Source organism: Rhea americana, unplaced genomic scaffold, assembly GCF_003343005.1.
Source record: "Rhea americana isolate MKP2758 unplaced genomic scaffold, rheAme1 scaffold_223, whole genome shotgun sequence".
NCBI lineage: Eukaryota > Metazoa > Chordata > Aves > Rheiformes > Rheidae > Rhea > Rhea americana.
The window spans coordinates 804,191-819,965 of record NW_028186339.1 but is presented as its reverse complement, the minus strand read 5'-3'; the positions used below and the strand labels follow the sequence as shown (position 1 = coordinate 819,965).

Below are 15,775 nucleotides of genomic sequence, written 5' to 3'. Positions count from 1 at the left end.
TGTGTTTTACTAATGGGCTTTTCATGGGGAGGCAGCATTACCTGATTTAAACTGGACCTTTTTAATAAGGTGCTACATTTATTGAGCAGAATAAAGGAGAATAATAAAGTTACCAACATCTCTATAGAATTTGGGAGTCCCTTAAATAGATTTATATTAACTTTATTTCACAAAGGCCTTGTTATACTTTTATTTATTGAGCAACTTACGGTATACATTTCCAAATACTGCACAGATAAATTAGGGATGCAGTAACAGACATTCACAATAGTGTGAATGTTTCCCTGCTAAATCCTGAAAAGCACAAAAGGCTGAACATTTAATCTAGAGTGTCTGACAATAGGGAGTTCATCACGTGTTTTTGATATATTAATGAAACAGGGGGACTTTCTTCTTACCAGTTGCTTTTCATGGAATAGAAAATTTAAGGGGAACTCCAAAGTGTATATCTCCACAGCTGTTATCTTCTTCAATTCTCCTCTCCAGTCTCCTTCTCTAAAACAGTACATTTATTTAATATCAAATGCTCCAGAATAATTCTGCAAGATCTTGCTATCCTTTCTCTGTAAAGTTACGATGATGACAATTGCAGGAACTTGCGTAGCATATGATTTGTTTCACAAGCTGTTTCTCCGGTCACTATTATAACTTCCAGGAATAAGATGGTGAAAGTCCTGGAAACCGATACAGAAGCTTGAAGATCTTTTAAAGCTTTCATAGACTATCACTGTGCATAGTATCTGTGCGAGAACATACCAAAAGCAGCACAAGGCTGATGTAGAAGGATGAGGTTTTATGGTGGGGAGTATGAGGGCATAGTCATTCTTCTAAGAGGGTGAACGTAATAGCATATATATTTGTTAACAGCTAGCAAAGATGAGGAGAGGGAATTTCTTAGTTTGGCTCTGGCTGGACTGGTGGTGGTACTCAAGCCCCTTTTAAACTAGTAGTCACTTCTCTAAAGGTATATACAAAGACAGCTGTCCTGTCTAGAGTGACACCAGAAATCTTTAGCTTTGAAGCAACTGGACAAAAATATAAGAGTTTCTATAACTGTTTCCAAGCARTTTGCTAGGATTTTGGGATAACAAGTGTCTGGAGACACAGCTGTGTTACAGCCTTTTCCCATTTGGTCCCAGAGAACAGGCATGTGGAGATGCTCAATGCTGGCCTRCTTTCCAGAGGCGGCAGCGTTGAACTAACAGGGCAAAGTGTAGCCATAGCCGTTCCTGCATGTGCAATCTCCTTCACTTGCCTTGCTTCTCCCATGCCCTGCTGCATTTGCCTCAGACGTTAGTTTTTTCCGAGCAGCTAGCTTTCCAGCCTCTGTCAAACCTTACACTGACTTGTTGCACGGAAGTCGAACTTGTACCCACTGCAGGCATTGCAGTAATGGGTGAAACCTTGGAGGAGGGCCCAAGGGATGGTGGCTCCTCACTTCTAGGCCGTGTTGTGCTTGCAGGATTAGGAGTRGATGCTGCTAATAGATGGGGAAATGTAATTAATGGGCTCTCCAAAACTGGAGAGGGCTGCAACAAAATTCCCGCTGGCTGAAGGTGCTCTTCTGGCAATAACCCACGCTGCTTTTCTATCACGGCAAGATTTGTTGCCTCCATGCCAGCTTTGCCACTGCAGAGCCTGGGAAGCCAGGCCCATGTTGGAGGGCTGTGGATGGTGACGGACACAGGAAGAGGTGCTGGGGAGGCTGTGCTTGCCTGTGCCTCGCGGCGAGCGCTTCTCTGCCTTTCCGTGCCCTTGTGCTCCTCAGTATGCTGGAGGAGCGCTCACTGCAGCAACACGGGCCAGTGTCACTCTTATTACTTCACCTGTTTTATCTTTTGTGAAATTGAGCCTTTAGCCAGAATTGTCTGAGCTGCTGCTCCAGCGGTCGGTTAACTGTGAGGCTTCTCGAGCTCATTTCTCTCCTATAATTTGATTCCCACGTGCTCCCTGAGATTGCTTTCTCGCGGGGGTGGAGGGGAGGGCACGAGAGCGGAGCAGAAGCGTTGCGGCAGGCAAAGGTAGCTTGGAGATAAAAACAGCGCCAAAGCATGTTTTAAAAGATCCTGTCTTGCTTTATCTCCCTTTAACCCAGTCCTATAAAACCGAACGCTGTCCTGTCGGCGACTCAGCCGTGCTGGGCCCCGCTGATTCCTCCATGATTCCGGCCCCGCTGATTCCGGCCAGCTGATTCCTCCATGGCAGTTTGCAGCAGTGTGTGTAAAACAGTAACTTTTTTTTTTCTTCTATGGATTATAAGAATTTTTCTGAAATCACACACAGAATTCTAGTTTTTTCTTATTTTATTTTGATCGCTGAACTATTTCTTGGGCAGAATGGTGATTCAGGGTGCGTAGCTGAGCCCTGGGTTTGCAGATAAGCTGCTGTTTAAGATGGGTTAGTATAGCAGCGGCTTTCTAAATAATGTATAGTTTTATTCAGAGATTTATGATTCTATAAATTGCCAGTGCTTTATCACAGCTTTGGCCAAATACTCTGCTGCAGGGAGGGAAAAACAAGCCTGAAAAGTGACTCTTGCTGGAGGGGGGAGTTCTTCTTCTGCAAATAAGCCGTTCTGCACATAAACAATGCCATATCGCTTATCTGAAATACCTCCTTCTCCCTCTGCATGRTGTGCCTTGCACGTCTGGGCAGCTCTACCAAACTCGGGGTAGACGAATTACTATGTTATAAAGCCCTGGTTTGTTAGATAGGATGTAATTAATTTGAGCAGATGGTCTGCTTAGAGGTCTGTTACGTTATATGAGCAAAATGAGCCTTTTAGGCGGCCTGGTTTTGGGTTCTGTTAGCATTCATTAGTTTGTGGCATAAGACATATGCTTTGATAATATCAGCATCGTTATTAAATGTCATAAGAATATATGTTCCCAGCAGCAGTGAAGTATCCACAGTAACAACTGTAGGATCTTTGCTAATTTTCCATCTTATACCTGTAAAAAAAAAAATTATGCTTTACTGTGAAACGCGTGCGAAGGAAGCAGAATACTGAACGTCAGCATTAGCCACACATTGACTATCTTAACCCGCTCCTCTTAGATCTGTCGGCGAGCTGTTATTTACCACTGCAGAACCCTTACGAGCCCCGTCGTGTGGTGGGGTGTAACGGCTTGGCACGGGGCKCAAAGAGGGGTGAGAGGTTCAGTTTGGTTTCTGATGCGTTCGCTACTCTAGCGGTGCAAAAAAACAGAGGATGCAAGCGTGGAGGAGAACACGCTGCATCAAAAAACTAGGCCCAGGTCCTAATTTCTGCAGGGTCTGCATTTCAGTTGGTGGTGGGAGGGTAATGGATAATGTTTTTTTTTAAAAAAAAAAGAAAAAAGAAAAAAGAAAAAAAGAAAAAAAGCATCGTGTCCACAGCTGTATACCAGATTGCTGGACTGCTTCCGTGGAGCCCCAGCGCTTGCTTGTGTGCTCTGCCTGCAGCTCCACCTCTTCAAAGGCTGCTCTATTAATCTGACCTACCGAGGGCTATTCGTACAGCTTAGGGGGTTTTATTTTTAAGTCCTCACAGAGATGATTTGCTGCCCTCCAGTTAGGAATTTAAAGGAAAATTAAATTAAGGCAGCCTAAGTAATGAAAGCATCTTTAGATTTGATAGATAGAGATCATCAAAGCAGAAAGTCTGCATCCCTGGAAAGATTTTTGATAYTGTTTAGTGCTGGGGGGAGTTACTGTCTCTAGTATATCATGAAATATCAGGCCTTAAATTCGTACGCTTATGCTTCATGAGTTCGTTAATCTCTAAAGTTGTTCATTATATTTCAGGTCATAAATTAGCAGATTTCTAAATCAAATAGAAAAATTATTTCTATCCTTTTGAGGCCTGGAGCATTGAGATCATAGTTTTGTGTAGTTTTGCTGACAGATGGATTTAAAAAAGCAAGATTTTATGCCTTAAGAGACATCTGAATTTTTCTTGTATGCTATGAAATGTAAGGCTCGTATTTGTTACTGTGATATGCATATTATATTRTTGCCTGCCTAGTATGACACATGTACAGCTATCTGTTGTTTCTGCTTCTCTGGAGCTGTAGGGCTTTCCTAACTAGGGTTGAGAAAGTAATTTCCAATTAAAAAAAAAATCATTTAAAGCGTTATGCAAATTTGAAAAGTAAAGAATTGACCAACTCTAATCCCAAACTAGTGCTAGAAAAAAAGAAAGGGGTCCATTTTTTCATCTGCACATAAGATGTGAGCCTTATATTTATCTGTCCTTTCCATTTCTTCTGTTTTTAGGTTTTCCAAATGAGCCTGCAGCTGTCATTGCCCTTAACACTATTAAGGAATGGCTGAGCAAGAATCATAATGAGGTACGGAATAAAATATGTATTTCCCAAATTCTTTAAGATTATGGTCTTTGACTGCAAATGTGTGAAAAGAGTAAACACAGATTTGATCCTTGAAGTGAAGGTTTATTCTAAAACAGATGAAATCAGGTCAGGACAATATAGCCAGGGGAGGATTGTTATATTTAAAAGCTGTATTGGAGTTAAAAGGAAATACCTTTGTCTGAAGCCATACTGTGTGTTTCCTGTACATTGTAATCTTTCCTGGCAAGTAAAAGACTATTCTCTTTCTAAAACTGCTTTTGAGCGTCAGAGTTTTCATGTAATAATGAAGACATTCCTGGAAAGGAAATGTATATAATAGTTGTCAGTGGAAACAGCTGCCAAGGTCAATGGCTTTCCAGGGGTCACAGTACAGTAAAGAGCTGTATGATGGTAGTATTTTTTTTTTGTCTTCATTAATTTTTGGTTTGCCTACAGTTTAGTATTCCTGTTCTCCGGAACACTTAGTAATTTTCTGATATAACTGTAAATTTTTAACAAGACCAGTCGTCTTCCAGTGACAGTGTGATGGTGATTATTTTTACATGACAAAATGCTTTCAGTGGGTGATCTCCATACCTCGCTTTCCACTTTCTCTCTTCCCCTTATTTTTAGTCCCTAGCAGGCTGCTAGAATATGCTCATAGCGTTGAATTTGAGAAAAGCAGCAGAGGAGTGACATAGCAAATAAAATAATCATGATGTCTTAAACTGAAGATTCGCCTGCTTCCTTATAATGACAGCCAGCAGACAGCTAGAGTTGTTCAGTATTTTTGTCTGAAAATATTTAAGAAAGCATCCCCAGTGGAGAAGTGGTGGATCCAGAAGCATAATTAGCAGTATATTTTATTTTGCAGTATATTTAGGGGAGGGGTTGTCAAGAGAATCTGATATGCAAAGGTATGAATTTAGCAATGGGTGCTTGTTTTTTTTATACCAACTTTGAGTTGTAAGGAAATGCTACTTGGAGATTCGAATAGTAAGTTGAGATTTTTGAGCCTGAGTTCCAAAAAAAAAATGCATTAAGAAGCATGCCTGTTTGGACACTGACTTTTCATAATACTGAGCACTTGGTACCTTCCTGCCACTTAGATGTTTGAGCAGTGAAGGAAAAGTTTTGGATGGGCAGTCTTCATTAACACTACAGATGCCTAAGTGTGGTCTTAGCCACCTAGCTTTAGGTTTATATTTTTGAAAGTCTGGTCTGTTTGTATATAATTTTTACCCACAAGCGTAAGGCTAAAAGCTCTACAATTGTACTGCTTTGCTACATCCTAATTTCACTTTGTTGCGTTTGCCACAAAAAAAAAAAAAAAAAAAAAAAAAAAAAAAAAAGGCTAAAAATCTTTTCTGGCTCCAGACACAAGCTCTTCCTTCTCAAAAGCTGAATATGTGTTATATGTACACCCCTTAATTGCCTTTCTCGTAATAATATTACAAGAAACCTGACTTTATTTGGTAGACTGTGTAGGAAAAGCATAGAGGTTTTCTGAATGAGGACTATTTTCTTCAAGGAGTTGTTTTGTTCTAAGTGGGCCACTGCTTATCTGCTATTAGAAGACTTTCAGGACACACTTTGAGTCTTGCCTTTTTCTCCTTTTTCTGCTTGTGGCCTGACTTGRCATGGGACCTCTCCTGCTGATCACCTTGCCTGATTGCTTTCGCTTAGTGTGTTGCTTTAGCGTTTTTCTGTTTTTTTCCATACACTTCAGATGAACTCTTCCTCTTGTTCTCAGAAAGCAACAAGTCCATCTTGGAAGGAGAAAAGGTTTCCCAGAGCCTAGCAGATAGTGCTTGAATCGACAGCTTTTTATCATATATCTTCTTGAATTCTGCCTAAGTTGTAAGCACTTTGGAACAAGCATGTATTTCAACCTGTGTTTAAAAAATATCTTTGTGTTTATGGTCTGCTCTGAGTAGGGTGAAGCATTAACACTGAATATGCACAGTTCCTCCTTTCCGACCACCYGTAAAATATTTCTTTCTAAGTCTTGGCCTTCTTGGTTGTCTCGCTCCAAATGTCCTTACTTGCTCTCTACAAACTCCAGTCTCACCTGAACATGTTTTAAGGAAGTAGCTGTTGTTTATTAAGTTTGTTCAGTACTTTTGTCGAAAATACTTTGTGACCACGAAACAGTTGTTAAAAATTACCCTACTGACCTTACATCGTAGGGTTTTGTGTGTGTGAGTGTTTGTTTAATATAATGTTTTTGTTTTTTTTTTAAGTTTGCACTAGTATTGCTAATGCTCATTATATTGTGTTTCCACACACCTTTGGTCGAAAACTGACTAAGTTGAGGTTTCATGCATACTTAATTGTTACATATCTGTGAATATAACAATTAAGAAGTAATCGCCAAGAGCTTTGATTAATTTTTGAAAAAAGTGGAGTAGTAGATTTCACTCAAGATACGTTTTAAGTGGAATTTTTTCCATAGTTTTGGCATCACTGAGTATCACTATTTAGCAATAAGCTTATATGCAGACTTAATTTTGTTCAAGAAAGAAAAAATAAATCCTTTCTTGTACCATGCTTTCTAGTTGTAAAGCTTTCCCACGATTTGTTGGCTTGAGTTTTAGAACATGGCATACTRGTATGTTTTGCATGTCACAGATACRTCAGCAGTAAAATGAAAATCCTTACCAATGCTAGTAAAGGTAGCAATAACTTAGGTTACAAAAGGGAYCATTAATAAGCATACAGTTGTTGGGATGCTGTTGTTTAATGCTTGCAACCAGGCGAGCATAATTTAGCTGGCTTAAATGAGTTGATAGCTCTCTGCCAAGTGTGAAACTGATCCATTGCATTTTATTTACATTTATTCTCTTGGATTTGGTGTTGAGTTTTAGGAAGTAATCTTATATATCACTGAAAGCTTTCACAAAGTTTAACTTGTGGTACTAATACAGAAACCAAAGGGACTTTCCCCATCAATAGCAGCTGTTACTGCAGATAACCACATTATATAGTCCTTTCTATGAACCTCTGTCATAAAGATAGAGCAACTACAGCTGCACCCACTGGATATTTAAATCCACATGTTGTAGCTTGGAGCAAGACCTTTAACRATTTGCCAGGAGGACAGGTTTTGGAAGGGCTGCCCATTTTTCACTCAGTTTATCTCTAAGCAGAAGCACTGCCCTGCTGCCGCCTGTGCTGTCAAAACGAGCCGTGCGTCCTGCTAACAGCCTGGCCCCGGTGGGCACCTCCTGCCCTGGCCATGTCGCAGCTCTGTGAATCAAAGTCAGCTCCGTCCTTTTATTCYTTCTGGTGTGGTCCTTCTGGTCTTTATCTGAGGAATTGTGGCTCTTTTTGACCTAGTACATTCACAGAATCCGGGAGCTGCTCCTTTAGTCCCAAAGATGTTTGACAGCCGTTCATCCGCTTGACACTGTCTGGTGCCAGTTGTCCTAAATAAAATCTCTGGCTCTTTAATCGTAGGATGTGAAACTCTGAGAGAATTCAGAAAGTTTTAGTGCGGGATATAAAGCCAAAATTACCATCCACTCGCTAGGAATCACGCTTGCATGACAATATGCTTGGTAAAACCTGATAGGTAAATAAGATGGATATCTGACAAATTTGTAAGTCTTTTGTTGTGCTCCACAGCAGCAGTGTCTTATCTCTCTCGCTGCATCCCGGGAAACTGTGACCAATCTGTGAAAGATAAGGCAATATTGTTTTCTCCTCTCTACCTTCATGGAGTACTTCTCTCCTTTGATGCTATAATGAAGATTTTATCCAAGCCAATATTAATTCAAAATATAAATAAATCAGTGTCTGCATTCCATAGTCAACACGGGGGCCTGAAAATATAACCTACGTGACCCCATTCTTGCCAGCTGTGTTGGAGCCCTGTCAAGTTCTCTGTCACAGTGTTTACAAGAAAAGTGATTTGCATTTAATAAAAGGTTTTCTTACCCAAGTCCATTGTTGTGCTTGACCCCTCAGGTGTTTGCATAAAAACTTATTAGCAGGCTCAACTTCCAGCCTCTCAGATGAACGTCTCATTACCATGCAAATGGAGTTAGCTCCTTTTGGAGGTCAATTGTTACAAAGCATCACCTAGATGTACTGTAATATACTGAACACTAAATACCAGCCAGGCGGGGCACTAACCACCATAGCATAGCAGCCTAAAGCTGAAAGTTCCCTAGGGAAAGCAACAGTATTGTGGGTAATGGTTTGCACTTAGTTGTATGTAACATGTAGCACTGTTCTGGTCTTGAAATGCAAGTCTTAGTCCAACTAATCTCTGGTCGTGTTTTACACCAGGGTCTGCTGACTTGTGGCCAGAGGGCAAATTTAGTTTAGAAACTGGTAAATGGTGTTATATTGTACAGTAGAAATCCCTTGGAGCAAACTCACAAGAATGGCAGTAGTCAGCAGTACTAGCTTAATTTACTGCAGACCACCTAGGCTATCTCTTTTGCAAACTACATTTTCACATTTCACAAAGTGCTCTAAAGGTTTAATAGAATTCTTCAGAGCACAAAATAGATTTGGATCCCATCCTTTAGGAAATTATATCCTGGGATTCATTTAAAAATGCACATTAAGCTCTTTGAACAGTTCAGACTGTTTTTTTCTGGGATATCTTGGCCAGGTCAGGGATATTGCTACTTGATTTCCCATCATATGACACAAAAGAAATGCAACACCTTTAGATACGGGAACTGCCATGTTTTGAGGGCTTATTTGCAGTGGGGGGAAAGGGAGAAAGAGAAGGGGTTGGTTTTGTTTTTCTTGGGAGATATCTTTGAACATATGTAATATTAAAAATTTTTATTCACTTTTCCTTTGAGATCATGCTATGTGTCTCAAAAAGGCAAAAAATAAAAAATAACTCGATGTGTGCCTTGCCTTATGTCATGACATGAAAAGCCTCAGGACCTTTTCACTGCTGAAGAGAAGACTTTAATTTAACAGCACATTTAGCTCAAAGTATTGTTCCTTYTCTTGCACAATATCTCACAGTGTTTATTATGTGTCCCAGCAGAACAACACCCGGGAGAGTGTGCTTGCAGTGTATGTTCCATTGAAACAACTGACGCAGATTAAAAGCAGAGAGATAGAAAATAGATCAACACTTTGCTGATTATTTTTCATTAGAATCGCTACTGAAGAGATACTTTTTCTTATTTCACCTGAAGTGAATGAGATTTAGGGCCATGGATTTTAGCAAGTATTGTATGGTTCTTATTTTGATGGCGGGATGTTGCGTGTTTCCAGCAAAACGGGATGAACCAAATCTTGATGCAGTTGAAATTAGTGGAACTGTGTGTTCAGTGCAGGGCCGGATCACTGTCTGTCAACTACAGTTGACCACAATTTTCAGGAAGAAACACCTAGTTTCTCAAATTAGACATGCCAAACACCCCACACCAGTGCTTAATTTCGAAATCTCCACTGTGCTTCATCCAAGTCATGATTATATTTCATACTGCTGCTGAGGCAGTTACCSCTCCTGTGTGCTTGTGCCTTGGCCGCAGGAGAAACACCCGCTGCCGTTGAGTTGCTGGGAGTGGGGAGCGCGTGTGGAAATGAGGGGAGAAGACGACCTACAACGAGGGAGCAGAGCCTCGGGGCCCTCTGCCCGCCCTTGGCGCAGGCCTTGCAGATGCTGCGAGCTCACCCTCCCCAAAGCGCCGCAGGTGTCTGCTTCTCCCTGCTAAGGTCCCTTCAAGGCGCTAGGGTTTAGCCATCTTTAAGCATCTCAGCTTGGAGCAGTAAGTAGGCTGCCAAGGCAATGATCCTTCTCTGTTTTCTACAAGGCAGGAAAGCGCTGGTGTGCCTGAGCATGCTTTAAAAAGCACTAGAGCTTTCTTTTCATGACGGCGGCTTTGCAGAAGCTGCCTTACCTCCAGAGCCAATGAAAGCATCGGGGAAAGCCCAGTTCGGCTAGAAGATCGCTTTTTAAAAAAAATAAAAATAAAAAAACCCACCTTTCCCTCCTCACTCCCTTTGGAGGTTTAAGCAACCTAATTATGGTTTCTCTATCTTTGGAGACAATTAAACAATGTGGCATCTTGAGATGGGGTCTTGTCTTTATCTCCCCAGAACGATGCAGATGGAGATGGAGAGTCTTGGAAAATGTTGTCTGATGCAGTTTCCTTTAATGTAACATCAGATATGTTCCCCCAGGCATAGCGACTACATTTCTACATTTATTCCAAAAAAGGGAGTTGAGCAGCTAGCTAGCTGACAGTATTCAATTAATGAAAGCAAATATTTTTTTTTAATGAACAAATGCAAACAACTCCCCTTAAGATAGTATTGCTTTTGTTTTTGCTTGACTAGTTTTCATGCTCACAGTTTTGCAGTTGTCAACAAAACTACGTATAATTTTGAACAAGAATATATTTATGCCTAAGGTGAGATCTTTTATGACAAGTTTGGGCCTGCAGTGACATGTACTTACTTTAAAGTATATTTATTACTCAGGAATAAAACTCTCAAAATATGGGTTTATATCCAAGCCACTGACAGATCTTCAAGGACAGCAAGGATGCCGGTAAAAATGCAGGCGGCTATTTTGGTAGCTCTTCTATGTTGGTTTCATTTGATTAACATAATCTCCCCCCCCAAAAAAAGCACCGTTCTCTTGGGTAGGTTAAAAAATGATCTCCTTTCTATTTCTACATTCTAATTAGGTGGTAATCATATGCTGCTCTGATTGAAATGAAAATCAGCCATCATGCCACTGTCATCTCGCTGAAGTCGAGCGGAAAAAAAAGGCTTTTCAACTTGTACAAAATTAAAATGATTTACTTGCTCCATGTAGCTCCTCTCTTCCTGGGCTCAGAGAGATTCAGTGCTGTCCCCAAAGCCCAAACCTACCTATCATCCCAACGGACAAGTCATTTTCTGGAGCGATAAGTAAGCTGCCAAGGCAATGATCCTTCCCTGTGCGCTCTTCAGAACGCTGCTCAGGTGCGAGGATGATAAAGCCAAGCACACAAAGACCAGGTTCGCTGTATGCACCATTTTATTTGTTAAGCTTAACAAGCTTTTATTATTTTTGATGGCTATTAAGAGAAGGAGGCAGGAAGGTGTCCCTCTTGGAGAGACCTGCCGAGCGCTGTGACCTTCTTGAGTGTCCTGTCTCTGTGCTTCTCACTTGTGATCCTTGTGCAGAGGGACCAGGAGGGGACACAGCTTCCCTGGCCCCTGCCACTTCCCCCTCYCCCCAGATCTGTGGATAGGCAAGGAAATCCACTTGTCTTTTGCATAATGTCGATGTAACCATAAAAAAAAAAAAAGATCAATGCATCTTTGTAAAAATTTGCATAGTGCAAATTGCACTTAAGTGTCCTATATAAATAATGACTTACGTAACTCCATTAGGGCTAATTAGTGCCGCTAGTACAAGACAGGTCTCTGCATGGGCTCTGTCATGTTTATCGTAGTTAACTGCCTAATAATTGAACTTTGTCAAAACATTTATTCTTTCAATTCAGGAACTGAAAGAATCATTCCTTGCAATTCAGGAGCAGTTCTGGTAGCAGGGAACTGAGCAGCTGAGCAGCTACAAAATTATAGCAGCATGTCACTAAAATAGCCAAGTTATCTCGGTCTCATGACTGAGATTCTGCTTTGTTTCTTTGATTTGCCCTCCCAATTTCTGTATATTTAGATGGGCCTGGATTCTGTAGAAATGTATGCCAAAAGGCACTTAAATATCAGTTGAAAAACTGATACTTTTTTTTCTTTAGCCACCCCCCCCCCCCAGTTCATCCCTTTATTTCAGTACTTACTTTTAGTACAAAATCCTAGTAATTCCAACTTGCATCTCAAATCTGCCCAGGGCAGAAGAGCCCGGTGTATTCCTCACCACGTAGGTACGGAGGAATAAGTAAATAAACGAAGAACAATAGCCCAGGTGGTTCCAGTTCAGCCGTGAGGGTTCGGCTCTCCGAATGGCCTCGCAGCAGGTCCATGCCCTGGTTTTGCTGGAGGGACGAACTGGCTGGGCATGGCCAGGTCTGTTGCCTACAACCTGCCAAAAGCAGCGTGTCCAGAATGATGTGTGAGAGTGAAAGAATAATAAAATACAGTATTATATTGGCAACTCTCTTACTACAGTAAACATCAGATCACTCTGCAAGGGACCAATCTGGTACAAGCTAGCTAACTATAAAGAAAGCATTTTGTTAAGTTTTGTTCTGTCTTTCCATGTGCAATTTTATCCAGCCAGCTACTACTACAGACTTGGAATGTATTAGCCATCACAGAATGGGTAACGTTGGAAGGGACCTCTGGAGATCATCTAGTCCAACCTCCCTGTTCAAGCAGGATCACCTAGAGCGTGTTAGGCAGGGTTACACCCAGGCGGGCCTTGAATCTCTCCACAGAAGGAGACTCCACAACCTCTCTGGGCAACCTGTGCCAGTGCTCTGCCACTCTCACAGGGAAGAAATTACCCCTCACGTTCAGGCAGAACTTCCTGTGGTTCAGTTTTTGACCATTGCCTCTTGTCCTGTCACACAGGACAACTGACAAGAGTTTGTCCCCATCCCCTTGACACCCTCCCTTCAGGTACTTGTACACATTGATAAGATCCCCCCTCAGTCTTCTCTTCCCCAGGCTGAAGAGGCCCAGCTCTCGCAGCCTTTCCTCACAGGGCAGATGCTCCAGYCCTCTGGTCATCTTCGTAGCCCTCTGCTGGACTCTCTGCAGTGGCTCCATGTCTCTCTTGTACTGGGGAGCCCAGGACTGGACACAGTACTTGAGATGTGGCCTCCCCAGGGCTGAGCAGAGGGGCAGAATCACCTCTCTCCACCTGCTGGCAACACTCTTCCTAATGCACCCCAATCAACAGCAGGTCGCAATCAGATCTACGCAGAATGCAGCCCTCATGGATTTGCATGGCTGGAGTGCGTTCCTTGTGAGAAAGATGTAAGTTTATTGCTGCCAGAGTACAGCATCTTGGCATGCAGTTTGAGATATATGGTTCTGACATTTAATAGTTTAGATGATACTGGCCACGTACTTGATGGGGTCTGTACCATACTGTGCTCCTGGGAAGGTGAAAAATGTGCCTGTCCATGCCATGTGAAATGACAGAGCAGATGAGAAGAGCAACACGGATGTGGGGAGCGCTAGCAGCGAAACCCATGGGCATGAGAGCAACTGAGCAGCCTCCAGAGTACGATACCTGGTAATTAATACAGAACCACTTCCTTAAATCCAAAACTGAGCACAGCTTAAAGGTGCGTATCGCCTACTTATTAAGACTTCGGGATGAATTATTGGACTTTTTCATTTATTTGGGATTAACGAGAATAAATTGTTCTTAAGATCAGGTGTGAAATTCTGTATTTCAGAAAGTAGCAATGAATGTAAACAGTGCTTCCTAGCAAGAGTTTTGGAACAAAGGCTGCAAAAACTGCTTGCTGAGATTCAGACCTTATTCTTACCCTAATCTCCCATGAAATAGCAGAAGTAAACTTACCTTCTTACTAGAGAACTTGGCAGCACTTGTAAGCTGTTTACACGTACTAAATTACAGTTGGGTTCATTTATCTAAACCTTATTTTATTTTTTACGTTACAAAAAAGAACTCCTCTGTTTCTCTAGTTGAAATAAAAGTCACCACGGCAGACTATAAATGTAGCATGCAGTTATACCTTGTATATAGCCAGATAAGGGTTGTCCGTGTCTCTCTAGTTTTCCCTCTTTCTTCATCCTAATTCAGGAATGCCTTGTAATATTCCTGGAACTCAGCCATGTGCCTCAGTTCTGCAAAGTCTGGGATGCTTTTCTGAAYCAGGAGTACTACCTGTGTGTTTTTTCTTAGTTATTAAACTCAATACTATATGCTAATATACTACCATACACTTTAATACTGTAACCTGAAATAAAATCCTCAGGACCAGGCAGCTACATGTTTATCCCCTAGTTGGATAATAGACAGTAAATCTAAAAGGGTAGGTATTCTTCCTGTTTTTTCTTCCCCACAGTAAAGTCATGCCTTTCATGAGCCAATGATGCAGATCTGAGAAGGTATGGGAAGGTGTTTTTCAGGTTCTGCATTTGTTYCAGCCCTTCTTCATCCAGCTTTTCCATATGCTTATCAGGGCCTGTGTATTTAAGTTTCAGCCTTGTTTATGTTCTCAAGCTGAGGGGAAGGATATTATATGTGACTTCCAGCCTCTTCTGCTGGAAATTTTACCTTTCCTTTACAGTCCCTTCCTTCAGGCTTTGTAAGCTGAAAGGTTAAAAAACCTCCTTCATCTAATTGCTATTCATAATCTTTTCCTTTAGTTGAGATGTTAATGTATAAATGCTGTTTTATTCCTAAAGTACAGCATACTTGATTAACTTCATTAATTCTTTTACATTTCCTCTTGTTTTGCAAGAGTACATGTCAGATAGTACATGTCAGATACCTTTTTCATGCATGGAAAAAGTCTTTGAACTTGCATTGCTSCTTACTGTTTTGAAGTGAATACACAAAACTGTGTCCTAATATGAAAGAAACTTATCACACAACACTTCGAATCCCCTGAATTTAATCTTATAACTTGATACCTCTCAGATGATAACCTTTCCCTGTGGKCATTTAAACAAACATTTTCCTTTGGGACTGCATATTAATACATGATTTGTATGATGATAACCTCATGATGGGGAAATTTTTTAGATGGCACAACAGAAATTACATATTTTAGTCCTGCTGACTTCCACTGTGACTGGTTGCCGAAGTGCTCTGCGTTCCCTATTACAATCTCTCCTCTCTCCCTATAGATACAATATTAAGTTCATTAATATTTACAAAGCAAATACATTTCCCTTCAGACAGTTGAGGCACAACTGTCCTTGATTTTCATTGGATTATGTGAAACTTGACACAGCTTTATATAGCATAAGTGCAAAATCTAATTAGTATGCATACTTACTTTAGTAGAACACCCTAGGCTTTTTTTTCTAGTGCAATTTTTATGGTGCGTATCCCATCAGAATAAAATCTCATTGTAACTACAGGTTGCCTAAGTGTGTATGCTGTTCTTCAGGATGGGATCCATGTCTTCATGGGGATTTGGAAACTATCTTGCATGCTCTAGATACTGAAGCCCCTATTAGCAAGATGGAGATGTGGAAATTGCAATATCATAGATGATTGAAAGTACTTGTAATCCAAAGCATTGTGTGTAAAACCAGAGGGTGAGCTTCTAGAGCCTAATGCTAGTCCTCAAAGTCTCCTAAATCTTAGTAAAGAATTTTTACAGCACAGTTGCTAACAAGAAGGGGMGGGCAATAGTGTCTTTACTGGTGGCAGTGTTAGTGTTTGTTCCAAGAGGTGGATGAAAAGGCTGGATTTGCCAATATTGAATGTACAAACAGTTACAGAAATAATAATTGGATATTTACTAGAGTTTGTGTTGTGAGCATATTTCAGGTTCTGAAGGGCTCACTGTGAAACA

At 41.1% G+C, this 15,775-nt stretch overlaps 1 protein-coding gene across 3 annotated transcripts in view; it reads left to right on the top strand.

Annotated features, from left to right (window-relative positions):
* Positions 1–15,775, top strand: part of MACROD2 (mono-ADP ribosylhydrolase 2) — an 880,037-nt gene that overhangs the window by 619,505 nt on the left and 244,757 nt on the right. For all 3 annotated transcript variants that reach the window (XM_085305606.1, XM_085305605.1, XM_085305604.1), the window contains exon 8: positions 4,258–4,331. In XM_085305606.1, the coding sequence (XP_085161732.1) occupies positions 4,258–4,331 (74 nt within the window). The remainder of the gene's footprint in view (positions 1–4,257; positions 4,332–15,775) is intronic.